The 27991-nt window shown below is 42.4% G+C and overlaps 1 protein-coding gene across 1 annotated transcript in view; it reads left to right on the top strand.

Annotated features, from left to right (window-relative positions):
* Positions 1-27991, top strand: part of Vps45 (vacuolar protein sorting 45 homolog) — a 64944-nt gene that overhangs the window by 22839 nt on the left and 14114 nt on the right. Inside the window, exons 11-14 of the mRNA XM_057794217.1 lie at positions 3343-3501; positions 4372-4479; positions 6286-6407; positions 19126-19257. Coding sequence (XP_057650200.1) covers positions 3343-3501; positions 4372-4479; positions 6286-6407; positions 19126-19257 — 521 coding nt within the window. The remainder of the gene's footprint in view (positions 1-3342; positions 3502-4371; positions 4480-6285; positions 6408-19125; positions 19258-27991) is intronic.

The raw sequence follows: 27991 nt of genomic DNA, 5'->3' as shown, positions 1-27991 counted from the left end.
TCTAACGGATCAGACTCAGACCCTCAGACCTGGAGGCACACATCTAAGGGATCACACTCAGATCCTCAGACCTGGAGGCACACATCTTTATTCACTGAGCCATCTCACTGCTACAATCCTAACTTTTGTTTTTTCAGAGTCTCATTAGGTAGACCAGGCTGACCTTAAATTTACAGAGATCTTCCTGCCTCTGCCTCCCTAATCCTGACTTCTTAAGTAGACAGTAATTTGCTGGTTTGTTCATCATCCAGCCATTGTTATATGGTAGTGCCCTTTTTTCTCTTTATAGTAGCAAGACTTACGAGAATCTTAGAAAAGAATAATCAAGCATCCATCATAAAAATCAGTTGTTTCGCCGGGCGGTGGTGGCGCACGCCTTTAATCCCAGCACTTGGGAGGCAGAGGCAGGCGGATCTCTGTGAGTTCAAGACCAGCCTGGTCTACAAGAGCTAGTTCCAGGACAGGCTCCAAAACCACAGAGAAACCCTGTCTCGAAAAACCAAAAAAAAAAAAAAAATCAGTTGTTTCCAACAGATAAATACACCATATACAAACACCCTGTCTTCTCCTCTTCTTTGGTTAGAATCCTGAAATCCTCATGTTACTTTTGCCCTGTTAGTCAAGTGGACATGCCAGCTAGTCTCAAGGGCAGTAATTCAAAAAGAGGTCCAAGGATAACATGGGATCAAGCAAACAAAAATACCCCACTTTTCCAAGGACTGCATAGCTGAAAGAGAAGCAAGAACTTAGCTTGAACCTATACATTTCTTTTCGTAAGGAGGGTCTGAGCCAAGTTCCTAAAGGGACAGCAGAGTCCAGCCAGGAAGTCTACTGCCAGTGTGAAGTCTTAAGGAAGATAGTGACAAGATTCAGGACACAGGAGAGGTGAGTAGAAAGGACGTGGACAGGAGGTCACAAAGCCATCACTGCACATGGTCTATTTCCACACTAGTGTCCATGTGTAGTTACATGGGCACTTCAGATCTGCTTAAAGGACAATGATGGCACCGCCGGAAATTGGTAGATTGGCCAGGAAGGGAGGGAGCTCAGACACTGAAGAGGAGCCACAGCAGCAACCCAGTGAGAGTTCACACTGCTTTAAATTTGCCAGGCTGGTTGAGAAGCGGGGGAGGGCTTACATATATGTACGTATCTGATCAATTTTGCCCTAAAATGTCTTTACATTATGTTAAGAAATGCTGGGACGTTTTAACAGATATCCCCAGTGGGCTGTATTCTGTGGGAAAGTTACCACAAAAGAAGAGAATAAGGAAATTCTTATGAATGTAGTGTTTAAATGACTTTTCTCCCTTTTAGATCCCCTAAAGATTATGATAGACACTATCCCGGGGAAGCAGCAGGGGTCCCTCTCAGAACTCTCCAGTTGAGCGCGTCCCCTGTGTACTTCTGGTCTCTGTGCCGGGGTCTAGAAGAATTCTTGCATTTTGGACATGGCTGTTGAGAGGTGGTGAAGAGAGCATATTCTTGGGGCTCAAGCTTGCTTCAGAATGTAGTAAGGTCTTAAAAGCATGCTAAGCTATGGCGACTATTGTGACCCCAGAATCAGTTCCTCTTGGGGTCTTGCTACTCTGTCCCGCCTCCTCTGATTTTCATGTCTCTACTAACCGTGGCTCTGAGCCCAGCCTCACGCTCACTGCAGCCCTATTGCTGTCTCTTTTATGAGGGCTTCCCTGACTCCTCAGCAGCAGAGCACTTCCTCTTCTTCTGTCCCTACCCCCTACCCACTTACAGTGATTTTCCAGCTGTTGGGTTTTGCTGACGGTGGTGCAATGCTTTTATAGCACTACACATTGCTCCCAAGAAGCTCGCATTCTACAAAACCATGTGCTAGATAGAAGTTAGGGGAAGGACTATAAGCTGATCATTTAAAGTCTAACTTTAAAAATAATAGAAAACTATCTAACTTTGTAAGTGGAGCACTAATAATAACAGCCCTAGCCAGATGTAGCTCACCTGGAATCCCAGCACTTGAAGGCATACACATGAGAAACCCACAAGTCTGTATAGCAAGTGCCAGATCAACCTGGATGACAGAGTGAGACCCTGTCACAAAAAGCCAAAATACTAAATAAAGTAATACCGCCACAGTAGCTCATCTGCCTTTGCACATGGAGCAAAAACCCAACCCATCTCTGTGGCCTTATTCTTGGGGTTAATGTTTTCTTTAGGCTCTAAAGTCCTAAAACTGTTTGCTTTTTGTAGAGATTAATTTTATCAAAAGTGAAGATACCACCTCAGGCTGCCTTCCTCAGTCATTTGGGATTTTATTTTGTTTTGTTTTTATTTGATTGCAATGAAATATCTTTGCATCCTTGTTTGCCTTTGCCCTTTCCCCAGATCCTTAACCTGGTGGGAAGTGTGGTAGCTCCTAAAGTCAGAAAGCCCTTGTCTAGGATTTCTGTCTCTTCTTTTATTGACATATTGGCACTGTGTCCTCTTTTATAATAAGGAAGCCTGTCCACAATGAAAAGTAGACATATGGGCCAATATATCTTCTGCATTAACTGATTCGTGTCCACATTTTTCAGTGTCACGAAGCTAATGCACTTTGAAGCAACATTCTTTGCGGCAGAGTGGCTTGTATGTGTTTCATCCCTCAGTGAGTTTATGAACTCAATGAGGATAGAAATTGGCCCAAACACATCAGTGTTCCCCAGCAGTGCCTGGCATGGTGCCTTCTGGGGGCCTAAAATGTAGTTTTGGCTTAAATTAAGTTATGTGCTTTTACTGTATAATAGATATAAATGTGTGTCATGTAGGAAGGCCCTTAATGTGAGGATGAAAAAGTCCAAACATGACTATTCTGTCCCTTTGCTTTCGGCTCCTGCCTCTTAGGTCGTGCGCCCCCACTTAGTGGTTACATGCTGTGACACACGTTTCTCTTAACTATCTTGAGGCTTGTTGTTAAAGGTTAAGCTCAGCCCTGTGTGAGTCTCCCAACTTGTGACTATTCGTATACAGTGACAAGCAGCACAGGAAGAAAGCCGCCTTTGACCGGACTGGTCATTTCTGCCGTGCACTCTGTCAGCTGCAGTGGACGAAGTCTGTGCTCCTTGCCTCACCAAGGAGATGAGTCAGGCTGTCATGAAAGGCAAGAGCAACAGTTGCTGAATTCATTTTTCCTAAAGCTATTACAGTAGGAATTATTCCTATTTAGCTCTTCCATTGAGTAAGAAGCAGTTGCTGTTCTATAGTTAAAACGGGATGGCCTGCACGCATGTCAGCTGAGATGTGTCTCTACCGCCCAGGAAGCTTCAGATCCAGGGCATTACACAAGAGTTCACACAAGTGAAAGGGTTAATCTGTTCTGTCTGTCTTCAGAATGTGAAGAGACTCCTGCAGAACCCTAAAGTCACAGAATTCGACGCGGCTCGCCTGGTGATGCTTTACGCTCTGCATTATGAGCGCCACAGCAGCAACAGCCTTCCAGGACTCCTAGTGGACCTCAGGAGCAAGGGCGTTTCTGAGAAGTATCGGAAGGTGACCTGAGTGTGTGCCTGTGTGTGTTTTATTTTAACTGAGCGAGGACCTCACTGTGTGTCCCAGGGGAACTTACACTTACGGCCTCCTATCAGCCTCCCAGTTGCTAGAATTACTGCCATGTGCTGTATGGCTAAAATTCCTTCCCAGGGGGAGATTTGGTTTAAGTGATGTCTACTCCTCTTCCTAAGGGTCCAAAAACAAGCCAAGACAGTTCTACCAAAGTTTACTCCAGGAAACCAATTGGTTTATTGGGCTTCCTTACAGAGAATAGGTGAGGGATAATGTACAGGGGTGTGGGTGCTCCTCCCCAAAAGGCCATACCTGGAAAACCTACCTAGCAAGGATGAGGGCTCCCCATAGCTGTATAGATGGTGTCTTCTTCTCTAGTTCTCCCGTCCCTGTCCCCACCCCTACCCCCACCCCCAACCCCCACCTCCCCCCCACCCCCCATGCACTGTAGCCCCTCCCAGATGCCATATTCTATTAAGGCAACTCTGCCTCCCTCTGGGAGGGGCTACAGTGCATACAGCAGGTGGTAAGTAGCAGCCGGTTACTCAGGCGAGGGCACAAACAGTCAACATGCCCCACTGAAAGAGCCCTTTTGCAAGAGGCACAACTGAGCTCCTTAACAGCAGCTGCTTGGCTGGGAGGACAGACACAACATAGCACAATACCTGTCACCAAGTTTATATGAAGCCCAAGTCTGTTGTAGGTAAATCATCCTGTTATTTACAAGGCATATGGCTCTGTCCTCTCGTGTCTTCATTGTTATTGAATTCATTTTAATTATTAAAGTTATTTATTTTTAATAAAATGAGCTTCCTGATACCTAAGCAATAAAGATTGTTTCCTTTTTTTCTTGTGTAGCTCGTGTCAGCAGTTGTTGAATACGGCGGCAAACGGGTTAGAGGAAGTGACCTCTTCAGCCCCAAAGACGCTGTGGCTATTACCAAACAGTTTCTCAAAGGACTGAAGGTAGAGCTTCCTTTCCTGTGCTTTCCCGAGGCCGAGTATGAACTGATGAGATGTTGACAGTATTTCCTGATTGTAGCGCTGTGTCCACCCAGCGAAATCTAAGAGAGCTCTTGAAACATTCTGGGCTGCACTGGGCCTGCACTGGGTCAGGGAGCTGAGTGGGAAATAACTGTGTAAACAGTCACTGCGTTTGTAATTTAAAATTTGTTAATCCCTCTCTGTCTCTCTCTCTCTGTCTCTCTCTCTCTCTCTGTCTCTGTCTCTCTCTCTGTCTCTGTCTCTCTGTCTCTCTCTCTCTCTCTCTCTCTCTCTCTCTATCGTGTGTGTGTGTGTGTGTGTGTGTGTGTGTGTGTGTGTGTGTGAAGAGGAAAGTCAGCCTTTGGTAACATTCCTTAGAAGCCAGCCACCTTGTTTTTTGACACTGAGGCCTGGGGCTTTCAGGCTCCACTAGGCTGGCTGGCCAATGAGCTCCTGGGAGCCCCCCCCCAGCCCCCAGTGCTGGGGTAACAAGTGGGCGTGTCTTAGTTTCTTTCCCTGGTGCTGCAGGAAAATGTTTTGACAAAGTAACTTAAAGGAGAAAGGGTTTGTTTAGTTCACAGGTCCTGGATGCAGTCCGTCATTGCCAGATAAGTCAAAACTGCAGTAGCTCCAGGAAGTCAGTCACGTCACGCCCACCAGCGCATTGCCGGCTCACTTTCTCCACTTACTAGCTGAAATCCTGCCCACAACTAAGATGGTCTTCCCACATAAATGAACACAGTCAAGGCAGCTTCCACAGGCATGCCCAGAGGCCTGTCTACCAGGTTATTTAGAGTTGTCCGGTTGACAGTGCTGTCATGGGCTCCACTAGGCCGAGCGCTTTTACTTGGTAGAAGGGTCTGAAGCAGGCGTCTCACCACCTGAGCTGCCTCGCCAACCTGCTCTTCACAGCGCTCAGAATTTGTTGTCGCCTGCAGTTCCTCTTGGGTTTCCTGCTTTCTACCTCCCGTGGCTCGATTGGCTCCTGTACACAGCCCTTTCTTTGTGTTTGCTTTGCCTATTATTTAACATTTTCACAAAAGAATGAGATCCAGACAGACAAAAGAGTCCAGATTTTTTAATAACTTAACAGTAACTGAAACCTTATTGAAAATAACTAGCTTTAAATGTAGTACTTTTGGCCAGGCAGTGGTGGTGCACACCTTTAAACTCAGAGGCAGAGGCAGGGCAGTTCAAGGCCAGCCTGGTCTACAGAGTGAATTCCAGGGTAATCAGTGCTGTTATATAGAGAAACCCTGTCTTGAAAAACAACAACAACAAATTAGTACTTTTGTAAAACTGGAAAATTTTTTTCTAATTAAAATAATTTTTAAATATTCTTAAATTTTGGACTGCTGCTCAAACCTGAGTTTAGATCCCCAGCAAACACAGAAAAAGGAAATATAGTAGTGTGCATTTGTACCCCCTAGTGCCGAAGTGTGTGCAGAGAAGAGGGAGAGGAGTCCCTGGAGCACTGTGGTCAGCCAGTCTAGCCAAACCTGTGAGCTCCAGGTTCAGTAAGAGACCCTGTCTCAAAAAAAATTGGAGAACCATTGAGGAAGACAACAGTGTTGACCTCTGACATCCATGCACACATGCATGCACCTTTACCCACCTGCACATACACACACAAACATCCTATTTGATTCTGTTTGATTCCTGTCCAATTCATATTTGATTCTGTCCCTTAAAGTTTCTGTTGAATATATATCCCCTTTTCTGATGTATCATTAAATGTTATATTGCTAGCTTCCCCAAAATAACATAAGAACCATTTCCATATTTTAGGGAGTGGAAAATGTGTATACACAGCATCAGCCTTTCCTGCATGAGACCCTGGACCATCTCATCAAAGGAAAGCTTAAGGAAAACCTCTACCCTTATTTAGGCCCCAGCACACTCAGAGACAGGTAAGGTGACAAAGACTAGAAATAAAAACTGGAATCATAGAAAGCCAGAGAAACTAGCCGTGCCCAAGACATCCAGCTCTTGGCCTTGAAGAGGTGAACTGCCATGTAGGGAGGGATGAGTGGGTGCTGCAGTCCTGTAATTATAAAACACGTGAACTTGGGAGAGGACTCAAGCTTAAGATGACAGCTGGTTTCAGCTGGGTAAAGCCCTGAGCAGAGAACTCAGATCTAACCTGTGCACAGACTTTGACCCACAGACCATAAATCTATAAACTGTGTGCCTTTTTAAAAGGTGTCCCGAGCTTAGGTCAGTTTGACTTATCAAAGTTCAAGCTTGGTCTGACATTGCAGGCTTCTATGGAAGCTGAGGCAGTAGTATTGCAAATTCAAGGCCTGCTGAGGTTTCACAGTGAGCTCAAGACCACCCTGCTTAGATAATGTAGACTCTGTTTCAAATTTTAAACATGGGAGAAAAGTGTGGCTTCAAGTGAGAAGAGAGAGAACGAGAACATAACTCAGTGGTAGTATGCTTGTTTACCATGCATGGGGATTTATTCCCAGTACTCAAAAATTAAAATACTTAAAAAACTTTAATGTCCATAGTTACTGTGAATAAAGTATTTCTATGTTCACTGTTCAGAACACACATTACAGAAGCAACTTTTTGATGTTGTAACAACCTATGTAAGAGTTTGGTTTTCACCAGTTTTTGAGACTGAAGCTAATCATTTACTAAATGAAGAATTAAATGTATGTATTTTCTAAAAGGAGTTAGCAAAGATTTTCTCTGAACTCTGAAGATTTCTTTAGTTCTGTCATGCAAACTTGTGATCTTCTTACTGTACCAACCTTTGTCACATAGCAATAAATAATAGATTAAAAAAAAGAAAAAAAAAAAAAAAAAAACTAGAGGAGCCAGTAAAGATGGCTCAACAGGTAAGGGTGCTTGACCAAGCCTGACAACCTGAATTCATCAGGACCTACATGATGAAGGAAAGAACTGAGTCTCAAACTTGTCCTCTGACCTAGAGACACACTCCATAGTGTGAGTGTTCTCTCTCTCTCTCTCTCTCTCTCTCTCTCTCACACACACACACACACACACACACACACACCGAGAAAGCAGGGAGCCTAGATCATGTTTCTGATCACACTGAGACGTTGTGTGTTGTCCCCTTGTGTTGTTTCGGGCTGAGGAGTCTTTGAGTTTGCATGTCAGAATTACATATGAGCTCCCCTGCCAAGCCTGAATCATTGACTTGCTTTGCAATGAAGAAACAGGTGTTTTAGATCCTCCAGACCCCTCCCTATGTTCTGTATTTTAGCAGTGTATCAGTTTCCTCTTATGCTCTACGACATCTGTCATTTGGCGTTTCAAACATTAATGCCCAAAATAGATTTGCTACTTGACTGCCAGCCAGAACAGGTTGTTATTGGTTTGGGTGAGGATTGGACTTTGCCAGATGTGGCCAGCACACAAACTGAGAGGCCTGATTAGCAAAGCCGTATGTGTCCCAAGAAAAAAATGATAACTTTCTTTAGTTAGAACTTTGATCCAGTGTTTAGTTAATTTTAATAAAAACAAAATTTGTCCAGACCAATTTACTTAAGCCAACTTAAAATTTACATGTATACAAATTCTAGCTAGTTAAGAATTATTGTCATATATATTTATATTGGACCACATAACATAAAGGAACCCAGCATATACAGTTGGTCTCCACTGGGTAATTTGATGTAAGAATTTTACTATTGATATAATTCATCTGTTATTTGAATTGGCAGTTTAGTGTTTCAAAGATATAATGAAATTCAGAAAGAGGAAAATGTTTGAGATTTTAGATGAATGATTCTTATACACTGTATTTTTTTCCTTAGTTCCTTAAAAAGAAAACTATGTGGTCCAGATTTTTTTTAAATACAAGGTTAATACCAGATGTAGCCGGGAGTACGATCCAGTCACTAAACAGTGTCTAGGGACCATGCATGAGATCCAGGTGTCTGCTAATAACAAAATTTAAAACTGCTCCCAATTTCTCACCTATTTGAGAAGCTTTTGAAAAACCTTGTTCTTGAGGCTTTTAGTTAATTTGATAAGCCATGAATGTGCTTATAGATTTCATATGAGAATGGCTGAATGCAGGTAGGAGCCGCTCTTCTAGAGAACTGGATTCCAGTTCTTAGTACTCAGCCACTTTCAGCTCCAGCTCTAGGAGAGCCCATGCTCTCTTCTGGCCTCTTTGGGCATCCACACACACATAGCATATGCTCATCAGACACATACGTAAAAAAATGTGTAACTTATAAAAAACTAAAGAATTGCTGAATGAAAAATTAGCTACTCACTGCTGAAAGGAAGCCATGGACCAGATGAGTATATTAGTGTACATCAGCAAACCTTCCTGTGTTGAGTCATTGCCAAACAAAGCTCAACATGATGCTCTCCCCCACAGTGCTTATTAGCTGTTGGCCTCTGTTCCACTTACCACTGTGATCGAACGTGTGCACAGTTAACTGTGCTGCTTTATTCTGTGGTACAGCAGATATTTATTGAATGCTTTCAGTATGTTAAGAATTGTGCTTTCAGTATGCTAAGGATTGTTGTAGACACCGGGGCTGTAGAAGTAGCAGGAAGACCCGTACTTACCCTTAAGGTACCTGTTAGAGTAAACAAAAGTGCTGCAAAAGAAAGAGCGGAATGATAAGCTGCAAAGTAACTGTGGGCCTGGGAAATTTAGACTAGACAGAACCTCGCCAAGGAGGTGGCATTCAAAATGGATTTTTAATTACAAAATAAAAGTCAATCACATAGTGATTAGAAAACACAACTCAAAACAGAGGGAATGCCAAAGTAAAGGTCTCAGAGAAGGGAGAACTTGCCATTAAACCAGAAAGAAGTGCAGGGTGGAGTGTAGTGTGCATGGGGAGGGACTGGGTCACATGGAGTGTGGAGCCACTGGCAAAGTTTGGTTTTCTTTACTTCCTTCTTGTTTTGTAAATATAGAAAGACATGATAAAACCCTGAGACAAAGCACAGCTACTTTTTTTGTAGCAGTCTCACTGTATAGGTGTAGTCCTGGCTGGTTTGTAACTTGCTATGTAGACCAAACTGGCCTCAAATTCACAGCGATATCTGCCAGCTTCTGCTTCCCTCGTGCTGGGAGTAAAGGTTTGTGTCACTCCCAGCTCCAAATTGTATTTAAATGATAACTTTGTGAGAGACTGATGGTGAGTGAAAAGCGAAGAAGCAAGCAGACTACTGAGGGAGGTTCTTAAGTCCACAGAAGACGTGAAAGTCACTTGGCGGCAAAGGAAGGAAGAGCGATCTACTTAAGAAAGAAAGTATGCTGATTGAGCAAGAGTAACAGAAGCCAGGGGTGATGCTCAGGTTTTGAGGCGAAATTAAGAATTTTTATGGGGTGCCTATTTAATAATAAAATAGAAATGTCACCTATTCCTAGGTATGGTGGCCCACACAAGTAATCCCAGCACTAAAGAGCTTAAGACAGAAAGTTGAAGGCTTGCCTAGATTCCATAACAAGACCTCACTTCAAAAAATATCTGTCTTCAGTTGGGAGTTGATAAGACATTGGTCATGTAGATCAGATAGGAGCTCTAAAGGAGAAAGAGAAAAGAAGATTGCTCAGAATACAGTGCTGAGCACAGGCCAGGAGCCAGTAGGAGACTCCACAAGAACCAAACAAAAGAAGACAAAGCAGAGGTCCGGTGGTGGTGGCGCACGCCTTTAATCCCAGCACTTGGGAGGCAGAGACAGGCGGATCTCTGTGAGTTCAAGGCCTGGTCTACAAGAGCTAGTTCTAGGACAAGCTCCAAAGCTACAGAGAAACCCTGTCTTGAAAAAAAAAAAAAGCAAAAACAAAAGAAGGAGGAGGAGGAGGAGGAGGAGGAGGAGGAGGAGGAAGAAGAAGAAGAAGAAGAAGAAGAAGAAGAAGAAGAAGAAGAAGAAGAAGAAGAAGAAGAAGCACAAGATGAAGAAGCACAAGAAGAAGAAGACGACGACAAAGCAGAGATGAGGGAGTCTTCAAGACAAGCATGTGGTAGGCCGTGCCCAGTCTTCCGAGACGTGAGAACTAGTACTAAAAGTAAAGCCCTCTCAGTTTAGTGGGAAGGTTGGTGGTGGTCCCCAAGTCAGCAAGATATGGAAGCCAAATTTCAGTGAGTTTAGATGCTAAATTAGGAAGTCGTATAGGATAACAGGTGAAATAGGAATATGTATTTGAATCTAATTTACTACAAAAATTTAAGTAGAACTTCCATGCAAGGCCAAATGCCTATTAGTGGACATTAATTTAAAATATACCAAGTGAGCTTAGTTGTCTGGTTTTCAGTGACACTTTTTAACTTATACAAGGTTAAATGTGAGAAGGGCAAATGGGTCCAACCAGGATTCTAGAAAGTGGAAATAGGAGGAAAGGATTGGATAGTGACATAAGCATTGGTGGTTAAATTGTAAGTACAGAATGTTATTGCATATAACTATTAATATAGGTAAGTTTTAAATTGAGGGATGATTATTGGAGAAAGGAGATCTTAAATTCATAATTTCATGGGTGGCCCACATGTTAGTAATAATAAAGTTTAGGCTGTAACATGGATGGTATAGGAATAGAAGAAAAACTAGGCATAATTTAGGTATTTAGGTGAGTAGGCCGTGCTGGTGTTAAAGTCTCTGGAAGTGTTGAAAAGAAGAATACAGAGGAGGACGGTGAGCAGAGCTAGGTCTCTAGAGAGTGCAGGGGAGGACGGTGAGCAGAGCTAGGTCTCTAGAGAGTGCTGGGGAGGACGGTGAGCAGAGCTAGGTCTCTAGAGAGTGAGGGCAGCCAGGAAAGGAGGTCGGGAGAAGCAGCACAGCATGTTACAGCTATCTACAGTCTTGGAAACTTTGAAGGACGAGGCAGAGAAATGGTCCAAACTGGTTGAGGGTATAGAAGATATTATTCTATGTCACCTCTAAGCTCTGCCTAGCAGAAGCAGGGTGAAGAGCACTTGAAAAACACTCTACTTAACAATTCCAATTCTGAAAAATTTATCCTGTAAATAAATATGCACTCACAAGTACACAAAGACATGTAAACCCGGTATTCACTGGAACATGACAGCAGTCTAGAGACAAGCTAAACACTCACCACAGAGGACTGGAGCTCAGTTACAGCTCAGCACTGTGAGTTCTCACCTTCCTTCCTTCCTCCCTCCCTACCTCCCTTCCTTACTCCCTCCCCTCCTTCCTTTCTTTCTTTCCAGACAAGGTCTTATTAGGCTGGTCTGGAAATCACTACATAGCCTAGGCTGGCCTTCAACTCAATATCTTCCTGTCTTAGCTTCCTGTTGTTCCACCAAAGCCTAATTCTTAATATAATTTAATTAATTAACTTAATTTAAATTACTTTAATGGGCTAATTCTTCATGGAGCATATGCAAAACTCTCTAAGATGTATTCACGGAAAATCCAAGATTGTGTCATTCCCCCGTTTGTGGAAAAAAAATGTAAGCTATGACTATGTATATGTAAGCATATGCTTAACTATACATATATGTACATGACATGTATATAATGTGTGTGTATAGCATGGTTTATGAAAGAAGACATGAGAACTGCTGATTATTACCTCTGTATGTTGAGGCAGTGGTTCATTATATCATACATAGCCTTCTCGTTAACTATTGTATTACATAGTAGATATTGTACATATATTGAAGTAAGAGTTAAGTTGCCGGGCGGTGGTGGTGCACGCCTTTAATCCCAGCACTCGGGAGGCAGAGGCAGGCGGATCTCTGTGAGTTCGAGGCCAGCCTGGTCTACAGAGCTAGTTCCAGGAAAGGCTCCAAAGCCACAGAGAAACCCTGTCTCGAAAAACCAAAAAAAAAAAAAAAAAAAAAGATTTAATTAGTCTTTAAGGTTTTCATACTATCCTACAGTATTTTACAAGGAGTAAATTCAATAACTATTCATTAAACTATGTAGATAGCACTAAATATGCCAAAATTTACCATTGAAAAATTTAGTTGATAATTCAGATTTTTATTAGTTGTCACTAACTTGCTATGGACTTTGGCTCTGCTCCTGCTTAGCCCCAGTATCATCTCTGGCCACTTTCTTGGCCCTAGCACATCACACTGAGAAGATGCTCACCTGGCTTAGGTGTCATGATGGAACGTCTCGGCCTTACCATTGTTGCAGGGCTGTGGCAGTAGTGCAGACTTGCAGAGCCAGAGCACTTACGTTCTTTTAGTCTTAGCTATGTAATTGGTGGTTACTGTTTGAGAACAAGGACATGAAAGGGGGTTGATCTTCATTCTGCACATGGACTTATTTATCCTCCCTATCTGGCTAAACCTTTCCACACAGTTGTGCTTATCTCTGATAGACACACATTTCATAGACTCTTCTTGCAATCACTGCTTTGTTTCTATAAAAGCCATTTTCTCTGCAGAAAAATATCAAAAGAACTTTACTATCTTTAAGTATATTCGAAATTTTAAACTTTAGGCATAAGCGTAATGGTCCACAAAGTAGGTTAAGCGTTACATTTGGAAAGGTTTTCCTGATTAGCTCATGTGTAGAAATAATAGTTTCTAGAAATACTGTATTTGATGTTTTATTTTTCTAAGAAAATAAGATACAAATTGGGCTCTTAGTTTGTCCTTGTGTAGCTGGATGTAGCATGAACTGGCTGCTGTTTTCTAACACTTCTGACTGCCTAATTAATGCTTTGGGTTGCTATGGTGAATTAGAGAGCATAGGAGGGTGCACATTGACTTGTGTATTTCGTCATGTATAAAAGGTTTTCTAGATATTTTACCACTAGTCTCATAGGAACATCTTTGTTTTTTCTGAGACAGGGTTTCTCTGTTTAGTCTTGGCTGTGCTGAAATTCTCACTCTGTAGACCAGGCTAGGCTCAAACTCAGAGATTTGCCTGCCTCTGCTTCCCGAGTGCTGAGTTTAAAGGTGTGTACCACCATGGAACATCTTTTAAAATTCATTGGGAAAAGGAATAAAAAGAAAAATGTTATGAGACTATTCAGTTTTGTTTTAATTTTCTATTTGAGATAAAGTCTCACTCTGTAGCTCTGGCTGGCTTCCAATTCTCAACAATACTCCTGCCTCAGACTCCCAAGTGCTGAGATTATAGGTGTGTGCCATCACACCCAGTTTCAGAGACTTTTTTTTAAAGATTTATTTATTTATTTTTATGTGTATGTGAATGTGCCTGCGTGGGCTTATGTCACCATGGACATGCAGGTGCTGGTGAAGGCCAGAGTGTCTCAGGTACCTTGAAAATGGAGTTATAGGCAGTTGTGAGTCACCTGATATAGATGCTGAGAACCAAACCCAAGTCCGCTGCAAAAAGAATAAGTGCTCTTAACCACTGAACCATCTCTCTAGCCTTTTATACAAGTTTTTCAGGAGCTGAAGAGATAGCAGTTAAGAACACTTGTTTTTGCAGATGACCAGGTTCAATTCCCACACCTACGTGGCACCTTACAACTGTCTGTAACTCCAGTTCCAGGGAATCTGATGCCCTCTCCTGACCTCCATATGTACCAGGTGTGCACATGGCGCACAGATAAACACGCAGGCAAACACTCATACACATAAAATAAACTTTAAAAAAGGGTCTTTGGGAACTTGAGAAATGACTCTGGGATTAAGAACACTTGTTGCTCTTACAGAGGACCCAGATGGTGGCTCACAGCCATTCATAACTCAAGTTCCAGGGGATCTGAAACCTTCAGAGTTCCACAGGACCAGGCCCGTGCATGTTACACATACTTGCAGGCAAAACATTTATACATACACCATAAAATAAAATCTATAAAAATTTGTTTTTAAAGTTTTTCATAAATGTTCCTTAGCCACATTGAATCAACAACAGAAGGCTCAAAACTTGTATTAATTATATCATAGTCAAATATGACATAGTCATCTTTGTTAGGTGTACAGTTGGACCAAATTCTAAGACTTTATCTCTTTATCTAGGATTTTTAGTGGTTTTGTTTTAAAGGTTTGTGTGTATGCTCTTGTGTCTTGAGTGTATTGCACATGTGTTCAGGTACATCTGTGCACACATGTAGAGGCCAGCAGGGAACGTTAGGTTCCTCTTCTAGCACTCTCTGCCTGTTCTTTTTAGACAGGATTTCTCTTGAATCTAGGGCTCACGTTTTCTTGGCCTGGCTGGAAGTCAGCAAGCCCCAGTGCTCCTCCTGTCTCTACGTGGTTCAGAACTGGGGTCACAATGCCTGTATGAGACATTGTATGCTGAGATTCAAACCCTGATCCTCATGATTGTGTAGAAAGCACTCGTAACTGCTGAGCCATCTCTCTGACCCCACAGCTAGGCGCTGCCCTTACATTTTGCATAACCTACATAGAGGGCAGCTACAGGTACCAACACCATTCCCCAGGGCGCTTTCTTTGCCTGCTTGGTGACTTTTCTGATTTACCAGATCAGGAGCTCAGAACACAAGCGTTCCGATCTGACTCCCCTCACCAGTCACTGAGATAATCACTGTGCTCCCTGCAGACAGGCAGGCTGTCCTTCTTAATAATCTGTGCAATCCACCGCTGTTTATTTATCCAAACCCAACTGCGTGATGGGCCTCAGGGTTGTCCTTCACCACAAGGAGCACTGCCCGGGAAATCTCATTTTCTGAGACAATGATATCTCACCCTCTGCTCTGTCTCTCCTTTCATCCCTCAGAGTCCTGTGGACTCTGAACTTAGCTAGTCCACAGCCTCTAGCCGCTGTAGTCAGAGTATGCCCTCCTAATGTCTCACAAGGGGATTACATTTCAGTGTGTTAACCCTTGGGGGACACCCTCAAACCATAGTGGGCAGAGCCACTTGCTGCATGTGGCTAATGCTGCTGAAGAAATGAAATTTTAATTTAATTGCATTAATTTAAATCACCATATTTGAAGAATATGAGGGGAGGAGTTTTTATTGCTGTGAAGAGACACCATGACCATGGCAACTCTTCTTTTTTTGTTTTGTTTTGTTTTGTTTGAGACAAGGTTTCTCTGTGTAACAGTCCTGGCTGTCCTGGAACTCGCTTTGTAGACCAGGTTGACCTTGAACTCAAAAAGATCCTCAAGTTTCAGCCTCCTGAGTGCTAGGGTTAAACGTATGTGCCACCACCTCCAAGCTACCATGGCAACTCTTATAAAGTAAAACTTTTAATTGAGGAGGCTCACTTACAGTTTTAGAGGTTCAGTTCACTATCATCACGGTGAGGAGCACGGCGGCGTGCAGGCAGATGTGGTGGTGGAGGAATAGCTGAGTTCTACAGGCAACAGGAAGTCAACTGACTGTCACTCTGAAGTGGGAAGCCTGAGCAAAAGAGACCTCAAACTTGCCCCCACAGTGACACATTTCCTGCAACAAGGCCATACCTCCTAGTAGTGTCACGCCCTTTGGGCATCATTTTCTTTCAAACTGCCGCAGTGAGTGTAGTCTATGAAGTGGCCAAGCGGCTAGACTCTGGGTACCTCTTTGAAAACTTAGGGAGGTGAAACAGAGCCACCCAGGAAGAGGAAAAAATAGCCACTAATAGAGCAGGGGAAAAAACAGGAGAACATAACACCCTGGACGTTTTCCCAGAAAAAGCAGGTAAGCAGCTTGTCAAATGCTGTTTCAGATGAAGACACAGACTGAAGGATGGTTATGTGGAGTTAGCAACGTGTCCCACTGCGGAAACAGAAGCTACTCCCTGAAATTTAGCTTACGATGAAATGACCAGATCACATCAGAAGTCACCATGAGATTCTGCTTTGTCACCTGCACATTTAAAGGGACCAGCAGCTTTGGAATGCATGGTCCTGACACATGGGATTGTTGGTGTGATGGCAATGTGAAATGATTTGGAGAGCTTTTGCACAAAAATAATAATACATTTTTGAGACAGGTTCTTAACTGTGAAGCTTTTGCTAGCATAGAACTTGGTATGTTTACCAGATTAATCTCGAACTCACAGAGATCCGCCCACCTCTGCCTCCCAAGTGCTGGATTAAAGGCTTGCACCTTCATGCCCAATTTCTAAAATTTTTAAAAATGATTAGATGTTTTTAATATGTATGAGTGTTTGCCTGTATGCACTTCATGTGTGCCTGGTGACCACGTGAGGCCAGAAGAGGATGCTGGATCCTCTGAAACTGGAGTTGCAATGATTGTGAGCCACAGTGTAAGTTCTGGGAACCTGGGTCCCCCACAAAAACGGCACCTGTACAATGTGGGGACTACAAGATGGCAAAGGAATCTGCTGCCAGACCTGATGACCTGAGTTGAAGTCCCCAGATCCCAGAAGTGGAAGGAGAGAAGTGGCTCCTGCAAGTTGTCCTCTGACAGCCACATACATGTTTCATGGGTACAGGAATGCATTTGTCTACACACATATAAGCACAGAAGAGTGTATACGGAATGCTTTGTGTTTGTGCTTCAAAATGCCATGTGGGGACACACACAGATGAGCACCAGTGGTCACCTCTGTAGGAATGCTAGGGAGTGGACGCACTAGAGTCAGGGATGGCACAGCTAAAGAGTCAGCGTGAGGAGTGTCTCCAGCATGTTTGTGCTCTCCTGTGTACTTGCCTTTATCGACTTCAAAACAGTTTGGAATGTCTTTAACTGTTACTGTTTGGTTGATTGGCATTTAAGTTACATTTGTGGGTGTGTGTTGCGCACACACATGTACAGGGTTCAGAGGACAACTTGCAGGAGACTGTTCTCTTCTTCTCCTACATAGGTTCTGGGTATTGATTGAACCTAGGCCATCTGGCTTGGTGACAGGCACTTTGGCCCAGTGACCCAATCTCCTTGGCTCTGGTTTGTTTTAAACACTGTCTCACTATAGAACCTGGTTGGCCTGGAACTCACTGCATAGACTAGATTCTCCAGATTCCTATGCCCCTCCAAGTTTCAGTATGCCCCACAGGCACTACCACATATAACGTCAAAGATGTACCTTACAAATAAGAACTCGTAAGACCTTTTCAAGTGTGTGCAGTGCACTGTGGGTCGACACATTGCTTGGCCAGGTGGTTTCGGTGTGTTTATGGTGTTAAGAATAGAACCCAGAGCTTGTACATGCTGGGATAGCCCCAGCCTCTGGCTGGAGTTTTAAATGAAGTTTATTTTAGTAGGTGAATTTAGTGCCAGGAGAGATGGCCCAGCAGTTAAGAACACTGGCTGCTCCCCCAGAGGACCTGGGTTCAGTTCCCAGCACCCATATGATGGCTCACAGCTGTCTGTAAGTCCAGTTCCAGAGGGTCTGAGATCTCTTCTGCCTCCATGGGCACAGACATCTATGCAGCCCAAACATCTGTGCATATAATTAAATAAAATCATAAAGAAATTTAGTAAATTTAGTGTCTTAAAGGCAAGATTTTATGTCCCAAGTCCCATAAAAGTGTCATAATTGGTCCTCCAACTAGTTAACTGCAAAATAACCACCTCTTCACATCTTCAGACTTGCATACTGCCCAACGGAGAGTTTCTGTAATTAGAGACCATCTGAACTTCTTGCAATAGCTACACTGTCGGCTTCTGTTTCCATGAAGTCCTATAAGAACAACTTCTGTCTTGGTTTGCTTATTTCAAGGTATTTTAGAAAGACACAATGAAACCCAAAGAGGAAATGTACGCTGTGTTTTTCCATAGTCTACACATAAGCATGTGTATCCTGACTATTTGGTCTGGGGCCCTAACTTCCAAAATGATCCTTCTGCTTGATGTAGTTTTTAAATAAAGTACGGTAACACAGTTGCTTGCCTGGTTAATTTTCTCTTCTTTCTATGGCACACAAAAAAGAAAAGACAAACTTAAATAACTGAAAATATGTTGTTATGCCTGCCAAAAGAGCTGATAGGAAGAGTGTTTTCTTTTATGACGAAGTTGCTTTGAAACAACTTAGTGCCATCCAGATGAAACTAGTGTCCAACTGTATATTTGTTATTGCCAAAGAATACAGAAGAAGTGGATTACATTGTTAATTTATGTGTCCAGTATTTTTAATTTTATTTATTTTATGTATATGAATGTTCTATCTGCACATATGCCTTTATTCCAGAGGGGCATCAGATCCCACTCTAGATGGTTGTGAGCCACCATGTGGTTGCTGTGACTCTAACTCAGGACCTCTGGAAGAGCAGCCAGTGCTCTCAATCTCTGAGCCATCTCTCCAGCTTATGTCCTGTTCTTTTATGTAATCACAGCATAGGGCACCCCAGTATAACTATAATCTTACAGGGTGCTCGAAGTCCTTGACGGGCCACAGTAAGCAGCACTGTGACTCAGTGCTCGACACAGGGCTGTGTTTGAAGGAGACTGTGGTGCAGGCGTGAATACTGCTTATTGAGAGCATGTGCAGTACAGCACTCTGTAGACTCTTGAATATAAAAGAATATTTTTGCATTTGGTTCCAGCAAACACCATTGTGCTATTCTAAAATCCCCAGCACAGAAATAAGACATCCGCTCATAAGGAGAAAGCAAATCACTATTCAGCATTTCCTTCTGTTTCCTGCCAATTTGAGATAATTAAAACTTTTTTTAAACCCTTTATTCTGCTTTAATTCTGCTTCCTTCACCAAAAAAACGGGGGAAGAGGACTTAGAAATTGAAACTGTGTATACAATAACAAATCTTTGCCCCCTTTGTATGTCTTAGCCTGTGATATTCTGTCTCCGTCTTCATCATCACAGGCCTCAGGACATCATCGTGTTTGTTATTGGAGGGGCCACCTATGAAGAGGCGCTGACAGTTTATAACCTGAACCGCACCACTCCTGGAGTGAGGATCGTTCTGGGAGGGACAACGATACACAACACCAAAAGGTAAAGCCTGTCTCGGTCCTACAGCTCTCTCCCTGTCCCAGGGGCTACGTGCAAAGTCCCTGTGTCTTGGGAAGACTGGTGACCAAACCGCAGTAAACCAGAATGCTCTGGCAGCTGCAGCACCTTCTCCTTGAAAAGGCGGCTTCTGTGAGCTGAGGAACTGATTGTCAGGCGCCAGCCACGCTGGACTGCTCACAACCAACCAGACAGGCACCTTGGAAATGGCTGAACCTGGCATTGGGTGTATCTGTTTTGTTGGCTTTGTTCAGTGTGTATTAGGGAGAAGACTACAAAGACAAGCTAAGATTCTATCTCAAGTCCTATCTATTAGGAAATGCAGAACAGAAGCAAGGAAGTAAGACATTGGAGAGAGAGAAAAGAACTATAGATTCTTCAAATGTCTCATAACAAAGAGAACATACAAGCAGGGCCTCAAATAAAGCCTGAGTATATGAAGGGAGAGCACGCTCTATTGACAGCTCACTCCAGGGGCTTTAGGCAGCGTGCACAGACTCAGGGCCTGCAATCCGGAATGTGTGCAGCAAAGTGAACAGTTGGATTCTCTACCACGAGTGTGGAGGGCTGGACTGTGGAGCTGAGGAATTTTTATTTTCTTATGTAAGAAAATGGAAATATTGAAGTTTTAACTAGCAAAATTACAGGAAACTTATATTGTTTTAGAAAAACTAACTTGGCGGTAAGGGGAGAAAGACTCCTCGAGAAGTAAGGCAGGACGGCTGGATTTGGCGGTGGGCCTGAGAGGGTCTGTGCTGAGACTTGGGTTTAGGTAGCTAGGTCATGAAAGTACTTACATGTTCTTTCATTGCATATCATTTTTTATTTTTAAATGTAATTTTGCCTTTCTTATGGAAGTAATGTACATATACTCTGAAAGGTTTTTTTGGGTTTTGTTGTTGTTTAGTTCAGAAAGTGTATAGAGAAGGAAAAGCCCCACAGCCCAACCACTTAATCCAATGTCCTTATGACATTTCTTCCGAGTCTGTGTGAAAAGGTCCCATTGCAATTCTGCTTTAAACCTGACTATTCTAGTTTGATATAAATACTGTTAGTTTTTATTGTTATCATTATAACATCATTATCCATTGACAGATTTTTGAGAGACAGGGCTGCTTGATTTTTGTTGTTTTTGTTTTCAAAATCATTTCTCTGTGTCGCCCTGGTTTTCTTGGACTCTGCTCTATAGACCAGGCTGGCCTCAAATTCACAAAGACCCCCTGCCTCTGCCTCCAGAGTGCTGGAATTAAAGCTGTGCACCTCCACCGCCCAGTGCTGCCTGGGTTTTAGCTGTAGTTTTCTCTTAACTCTTCTTGTTAGTGTCCAGAACATGCTGACACACACATTTTTTTAGTGTGTGTAAATTGCCAGTTAATGTCCTTGCCCACTTAACCATTAAGGTATTCTTTTTTATTTTTCTTAACCATTTTAAACTTTCTGTATGTATAATTAATAACATTAAGCCAGGTGGTGGTGGCGCACACCTTTAATCCCAGCACTTGGGAGGCAGAAGCAGGCAGATCTCTGTGAGTTCGAGGCCAGCCTGGTCTACAGAGTGAGTTCCAAGACAGCCAGGGCTGTTACATAGAAAATCCCTGTCTTCAAAAATGAAGTTCCAGGACTGCACTGTAGTTGTTACGGAAGAGCGCCGGCAGGCCAGAGCATGGCAGACATGGCGCCCACAGGCTTTGCCTTTTACCTTTCTCTGCCTTGCTAGACTGTCAGACTACATTCCTAGAGTTAGCCACCACGGTCCGTTCCCTTATTTGTCCACTGATTCATTCCTGAGACAAAACACCAAGTCCAACAATCAAAATTCATTATTTGACTAATGTGTCCAATGAGGACTTACCAATTTACCCTAGAATAGGCTACCCTCTTTTTCTCCTTAAAAACCTACTCCTGGAAACAAAACAAAACAAGCCTGCTTTTTCTTGCTAGCTTGCTAGTGCTTGCTGCTGCTACTGCTGCCGCTGCTGCCGCTGCCGCTGCCTTTGCAGGCACACTCCCTGCCCCACCTCCATCCCTTCCCCTCCTGGGTAATAAATCTCCTTTGTGCTGAGACTTTGGTATCTGGGTGTGTTCTGTGCCGGTTCCAGGATGCTAGCCTCCCTTATAGTTACTGTTTTAATTTTTTATGTAATTAAGCTACCAGTGATTTTTGCCTTTGATATTATGCTTAGAAAGTTCTTTCCCAACTAAGTTTATAAATGCTAACATTTCTCATTACTTTTAGAACTCATGTTTAAACTTGTATCTTAATAATGTCTCATAATTTTAAGCTATACAGAGAAACCCTATCTCAAAAACAAAAAATAAAAATAAATAAATAAGTAAGTAGGTAATCTATCAGAATTTTGTGTTGGTTTAAACCGCATGGTGGACTTCTACAGCAGTCATACAGTGTTCTCTATTTTCCTCAGTTCTGCTGGTGTCTGTCCACCTAGTGCAGACTCACGAACTGAGGCCCAGTCTCACAGGACTGCCCACTTAGAGGCCAGCCACAGCCCTCTGGGTGTGGTAGCTTGTTAGAGCTGTATGCGAGCTCGGGAAACCACTCCACTCACATTTACTAAAGTGCAGGGCGAGGGGAGTGGGCAACGTGAGTACACTGCACTCAGCAACCTGAGAGATGTTTGAACCTTGGCGTTAGAGGAGTTTGTGGGGTTCCATTCTGTGAGCATGACTAAGTTACTGCCCGTTAGCGACTGCAACGCTCGCCGTGTCCCCAAGGCGAGCACATGCTGCCAGTTCCAAGCCTCTGACCACAGGCCAAGGCCGTAAGAATAGCTTCATGAAACAGAGCACTCAGGAAATGTAAGGGTTGCAGGAGCTCCGTGCCAAGAATGGGGACAAAGACATCTTTCTATAGTGCCACATGCATGTCATTACATACAGAAGAGTCATCTCAGTGAAATACCACACTAGCCACACCCCTGTGACCAGGGTCTTCAGAAAGGCCCCTTGTGCCCCTGCTCACAACCCTCTGCACGTCATCACTGCTTGTGGAATTTCTGTTGCCATAAATTGATTTTGCCTAATCATAAAAGATACTTGTTATCCAGGCATGACGGCACACACTTTTAATCCCAGCACTTGGGAAACAGAGGAGGCAAATCTCTGTGAGTTCAAGGCCAGCCTGGTCTGCAGGTTCAGACCAAAAGGTCTACAGGATGCGACCTTGTATCAAAAATGAAATAAAATTTTTAAAAGAAGATAAATGAAAAAAATAAATATAGAGACTAAACGTTTTAGGGCCTTGTGTTATAAGCACTCTACCACTGAACTGCACCCCCACTGAACTGCACCCCACTCTACCACTGAACTGAACCCTACCCACAGAACGACACCCTGATTTCATAGAGCCATACCTCATTCCCATAGAGCTCCACCCCACTCCCATAGAGCTACGCCCCACTCCCATAGGCCCAAACTGATCAGTTTGACTCAACGTTCCTCCCAAATAGATTTACCTACAGACTTGTCCCTCTTCTTCCTCTAGTTTGCTTCTTTCATTCTGGCCTTCTCTTTGATACAGTTTTCTTTTAACTAGGAAACACCCTTCTTCCTTTTGCCAATCACCTTGATATGGCTAAAAATGTGTTACTTCAGCTCAATTTAGAATTCTGGGCTGAGGACTGGAGAGATGGTTCAGCAGTACTTGCTGTGTTTCCAGAAGACCCAGGTTCAGATCCCAGAGCCCTGGTTACCCTTCCAAAGACCTGGATTTAATTCCCAGCACCCACATGGAGTTCAAAACTGTCTGTAACTCCAGTTCCAGTGGATCTGACATCTTCACACAGACATATGCAGGAAAAACACCAATGCACTTAGAAAAATAAATTATTAAAAAAAGAAAAGAATTGTAGGCAGAAGTTTCTGCCCTGCCTGGTCCCGCAACAGCCATTCAGTCCCAAATAAACACACAGAGGCTTATATTGATTATAAACTGATTGGCCTATTGCTCGGGCTTATTTCTAACTACCTCATGCAACTGAAATTAACCCATAATTCTTATCCATGTTTAGCCACGTGGCTTGGTACCTTTTCTCAATAAGGCATTCTCATCTTGCTTCTTCTGTGACTGGCTTGCAACTGCATCTCTGCCTTTCCTCTTCCCAGAATTCTCCTAGTCTGGTTGCTCCGCCTGTACTTCCTGCCTGGCTACTGGCCAATTGGTGTTTTATTAAAGCAATACAAGTGACAAATCTTTACAGTGTACAAGAGCATTATCCCACAGCAAAGAATGAATCTTTCTAGAAAGAGGAGGGGAGTTCTTAATTTAAAAAGGATTCCAGGGGGGCTGGAGAGATGGCTCAGTGGTTAAGAGCATTGCCTGCTCTTCCAAAGGTCCTGAGTTCAATTCCCGGCAACCACATGGTGGCTCACAACCATCTGTAATGAGGTCTGGTGCCCTCTTCTGGCCTGCAGACATTCACACAGACAGAATATTGTATACATAATAAATAAATGTTTTTTTTTTTTAAAAAAAGGATTCCAGGGATGATAGTTTTTGTCCAGCATTTAAAAGTCAGTGGGACTGTTTTCACTTCTTTCTTTCAACAAATAGTCTTTCAAGTTGGTCGTGCTGGCACACTCCTTTTCTTCCCCAGTTTTTCAATACAGAGTTTCTATGTGTAACAGCCCTAACTGTCCTGTAACTAGCCTTTGTAGACCAGGCTGGTCTTGAATTCAAAGAGATCCACCTGCCTCTGCCTCCCGAGTACTGGGATTAAAGGTGTGTGCCACCACCGCCAAGCTGTGGCACATTCCTTTAATCCTAGCACCTCTGAGGTAGAGGCAGGTGGATTTCTGTGAGTTTGAGACCAGCCTGGTCTACAGAGCCAGTTTCAGGCCAGTTTTAGGACAACATAGAGAGAGACCGAGTCAAAAACAAAAAAATCTTTTCTTACTATGATTGTTAATTGTTTTTCATTTGAAGACAATCTTCTGATTCTTCCCCTGTTCCCCACCACCACCACCAAGACAGGGTCTCTATGTGTAGCTCTGGCTGTCCTGGAACTCACTCTGTAGACCAGGCTGGCCTCAAACTCAGAGATCCACCTGGCTCTGCCTCCTGAGTTAGGGAATTAAAGGAGTGTGCCACAACCACCTGGCTTCTTCTGATTCTTTTAAAAAATTATCCTTTTTTATCTTAGGGTTTCTAGTTTTAATATTCTGCATGTAAATATTCTTACATATGTTGCTTTTTATAAACTTTATGTTTGGCATAATTTCTGGAAAAATTCTAGTCACATTTCTTCGAATGTTACCGCTCTTCCACTCTCTGTGGTCTGTCCTTCTGGAACTCCCGAAAGGTATGTGTTGGACCCTCATGCCTCTTAACCTCTGTTTTTCAGTGTCTCTTACCTCTGTTGCTTTATTCTGTATGAATTTTTTAGATCAGTATTCTAGCACAGGCACTCTCTCTGTGGCTCTGTGGACTCTGTTTACTGTCTCCCTTGAATTTTAATTTAGAATAGTATGTTATACTTTAAGTTATGTTTGTTTCTTTTTCAAGTTTGCCTTACTTGTGCTAATGTCTTCCTTCTCATGTTTTCAAGTTCTTAGTTTCGTTCAAGTCCTGTAATTTTTTAAATTAAAATTTATATGACTTCTCCTTCTTCCCTTCAGCCCCTCCCATGCACCCTACACCCTCTCAAATAAATGACCTCCTTTTTCTTCAATTGCTGTTGTTACATATGTGTGTATAAATGTGTGTATATATATATATATATATGTATACGTCCATATATGGGTACAAGGATAAATTTTAGAATGCAGTTAGGAATTAAATCCTTCTGTAATCTGAAGTGCATGGAAGAAAAGAGCCAGCTGATGTTCAAGCATCCCGGTTACCATTTGTGGACACAGAACTTTCAAGCCTCCATTCTAATTCCGTTTCTCACAGAAGCTTTCTTCCTGCCCATGCCCTTGTGTAGCATTTATACATAAATATTACGTATTATAAAAACACACATACTAATGTGTAGCCGTGGTCTTGTTTCAGAATGCTGGCATATCACCTGTCTGGCTTACCCTCTCTCCATCTGATGTCTGATTACTTCTCAGTTTCCTCCTATTTATTTATTTATTTATTTATTTATTTATTTATTTATTTATTGGAACAGAACCTCACCATTATCCCTGTCCCCCTGTTTCTGCTTCCTGAGTACAGGAACTAAAGGGAGGAGTAACCACCCCATCTTCTCTTGCTTTTTAAGCATTTAGATATGCACTTAAGTATGCTTGTAATTTTCTCTTGCCTTTCTATGTGTTTTGTTGTAAGAGAATCTTTACTTTATATATTCTGCCTTAAGTGCAGGAATGGAAATGTCCATGAATTAACAGTTAGGTTCTGAGGAGTATATAAAATAGTTATGACATTATATTTCATTTTCAAATTTTTAGATGATATTGTTTTAAAAGGTAGCCTTGCATCCAAAAATGATTAACAAGTTTAATACCTAGTTCAGTGGCTAATGAGGTAAACTTGAATAGTTTTTGACATAGAAGTGACTGTCACAATCATTTTGTTTAGGTTGTTCCCTTTGCTGCTGATAAAAAACAATGATGCATTTAATTACTGAGCACATCCTGTATGCTAGGGACAATACTGGGTATTTTATGTATGTCCATTAATCCTACATATCCTGTATGCTAGGGACAGTACTGAGTATTTTATATATATCCATTAATCCTGGCACATACCATCATCAGAGCAGTTCATTAACAAGAGAAAGACAAAGACCAAGAGATTGAGATTAGAAGTCAGAGCCCAAGTGCAATTCTTTCATAAGTATCTCTCAAATGTCTCTGACCATGTATTGTTCCTAATATTTCAAAATCTAGGTAAAAAAGGTTTTGTTAGTGCTTGCTGGCAGCCATGTAGTGTTTTATCTTCTTGATTCAAATAAGTTCTCTAAGTTGATTAAGATAATCTTTTGCCTTTAATATATTCTAATCTCAGTGTTCAAAATATGACCTTTAGGGGCTGGAGAGATGGCTCAGCGGTTAAGAGCATTGCCTGCTCTTCCAAAGGTCCTGAGTTCAATTCCCGGCAACCACATGGTGGCTCACAACCATCTGTAATGAGATCTGGTGCCTTCTTCTGACCTTCAGGCATACACACAGAAAGAATAGTGCATACATAATAAATAAATAAATAAATAAATATTTTAAAACAAAATATGACCTTTAAACACTTTAAATGTTCTTTCTGAGAGTTATATTTCTACTGCGTCTGTATAGCTACATGACCGAAGAAAATAGTACCTACCCTTTAACTTGAAATATCAGAAGTGTAAAGTTAAACATCTACATCTCATTTTAAAGATAAGTAAAATTACAAAGAATTATGTATGCACATCCTAGTAAAATAGTCTTACCAAATGTAAATAAAAATGCATATTTTTAGATGTTTGACTATAGTACTTTGAATAAAATTTCACTTTACTATTTACAAAAAAGAAAAACTAATTTAAATTTTTCATAAGATAGTGTCAGTTACTAAGCAAATGATCTTGTGTGTGTGTGAAATCAAGAAATAAGAGCCCCCAGTGGTGTCTTGTAGAGCAGGACTTAAAACCAATCAGAAAGTGATTGGCTACTCCTGTAACATCTATGCGACTATTACACCAGCGGTCATGGCTGGCGATTTTTGGCTGCTAGAAGAGGAAGGGTCAATTTTTAAGAGTGTGGCCCTGATAAGTCAACCCCACTCCAGTGGAAGGCTATCCAACCAAGAATATTTGGGCAGTACAATTTGGCCTTGATGTGAAGGTGTGGAAGGGAAAAGGGTATATCTGAGACAAGTTAGGAGAGGGAGGATGAGTATGATTAAATATAGTGCTTGAAATTCTCAAAGAACAAGAAGAGAAGAGAAAAATCCTCTAGGCCTGCCTGACTGCAGCTAGCTTTGTTATTCCCTTGTCTGACTGATAACGGGCTCAACATTTACATAGAGTGGACAGCTGAGAAAGAGAAGGGCAAAAGTCTTGGACAGGATTGCTTACTGGCTCCTGACCAATGACACTGTTAGGAGGAGAGACTTGCTGTGACAACTGCCAAACTAAGAGGGGAGATAGCAGTGTTTATGACTTGTAATTGTCCAATAGTAGACCTTTATAGTTTGCTCTTATAGATATATAGCCTGCAACCAGTAAAGAGTAAAATATATCATTAATAATAAAAAAGAAATTATCAGTATTGGACTCTCAAAGGCTATTCTTACAAAGGGTTAAGTAATTGGAAGTAATATAAAAAATTCAGCTTTCAATGGAAAGGCTTGATCCATGATGAGCGGACAATACCTAGGCACCACTAAATAATTGTTAAATAATCCACTGCTCCTTTTGTTGTTGTTTTCTTTCCAGTCAGGTCTCACTGTATTGCTCAGATTGGTCCTAAACTCTTGGGTTCAAGCAATCCTCCTGCCTCAGCCTCAAGAATAGCTGAGTATATGGCCCACTGACTTTCCATCTCTTAAACCATTGACTCCGAGGGCTGGGGATGCCGCCTGGGGGCAGAGCCTATGCATAGCTTTCAGGGGGCCTGGGGAGGGGACACTCCCAGACTCTCCCTCAGAGAGATGATAGTATTTTATGAGGGAAACAACATTATAGGTACAGACAGCACCGTTCGTGAGTGTGCAACGCAGACTTTAGTATGGGGAGAATAAGTTGAGTAATTTGTTTCTGTAAATTTTTAGGGTTCAGTT

The sequence above is a fragment of the Chionomys nivalis genome, chromosome 18, assembly GCF_950005125.1.
Source record: "Chionomys nivalis chromosome 18, mChiNiv1.1, whole genome shotgun sequence".
NCBI classification, from domain to species: domain Eukaryota; kingdom Metazoa; phylum Chordata; class Mammalia; order Rodentia; family Cricetidae; genus Chionomys; species Chionomys nivalis.
This window is presented reverse-complemented; position numbering and strand designations above follow the sequence as displayed.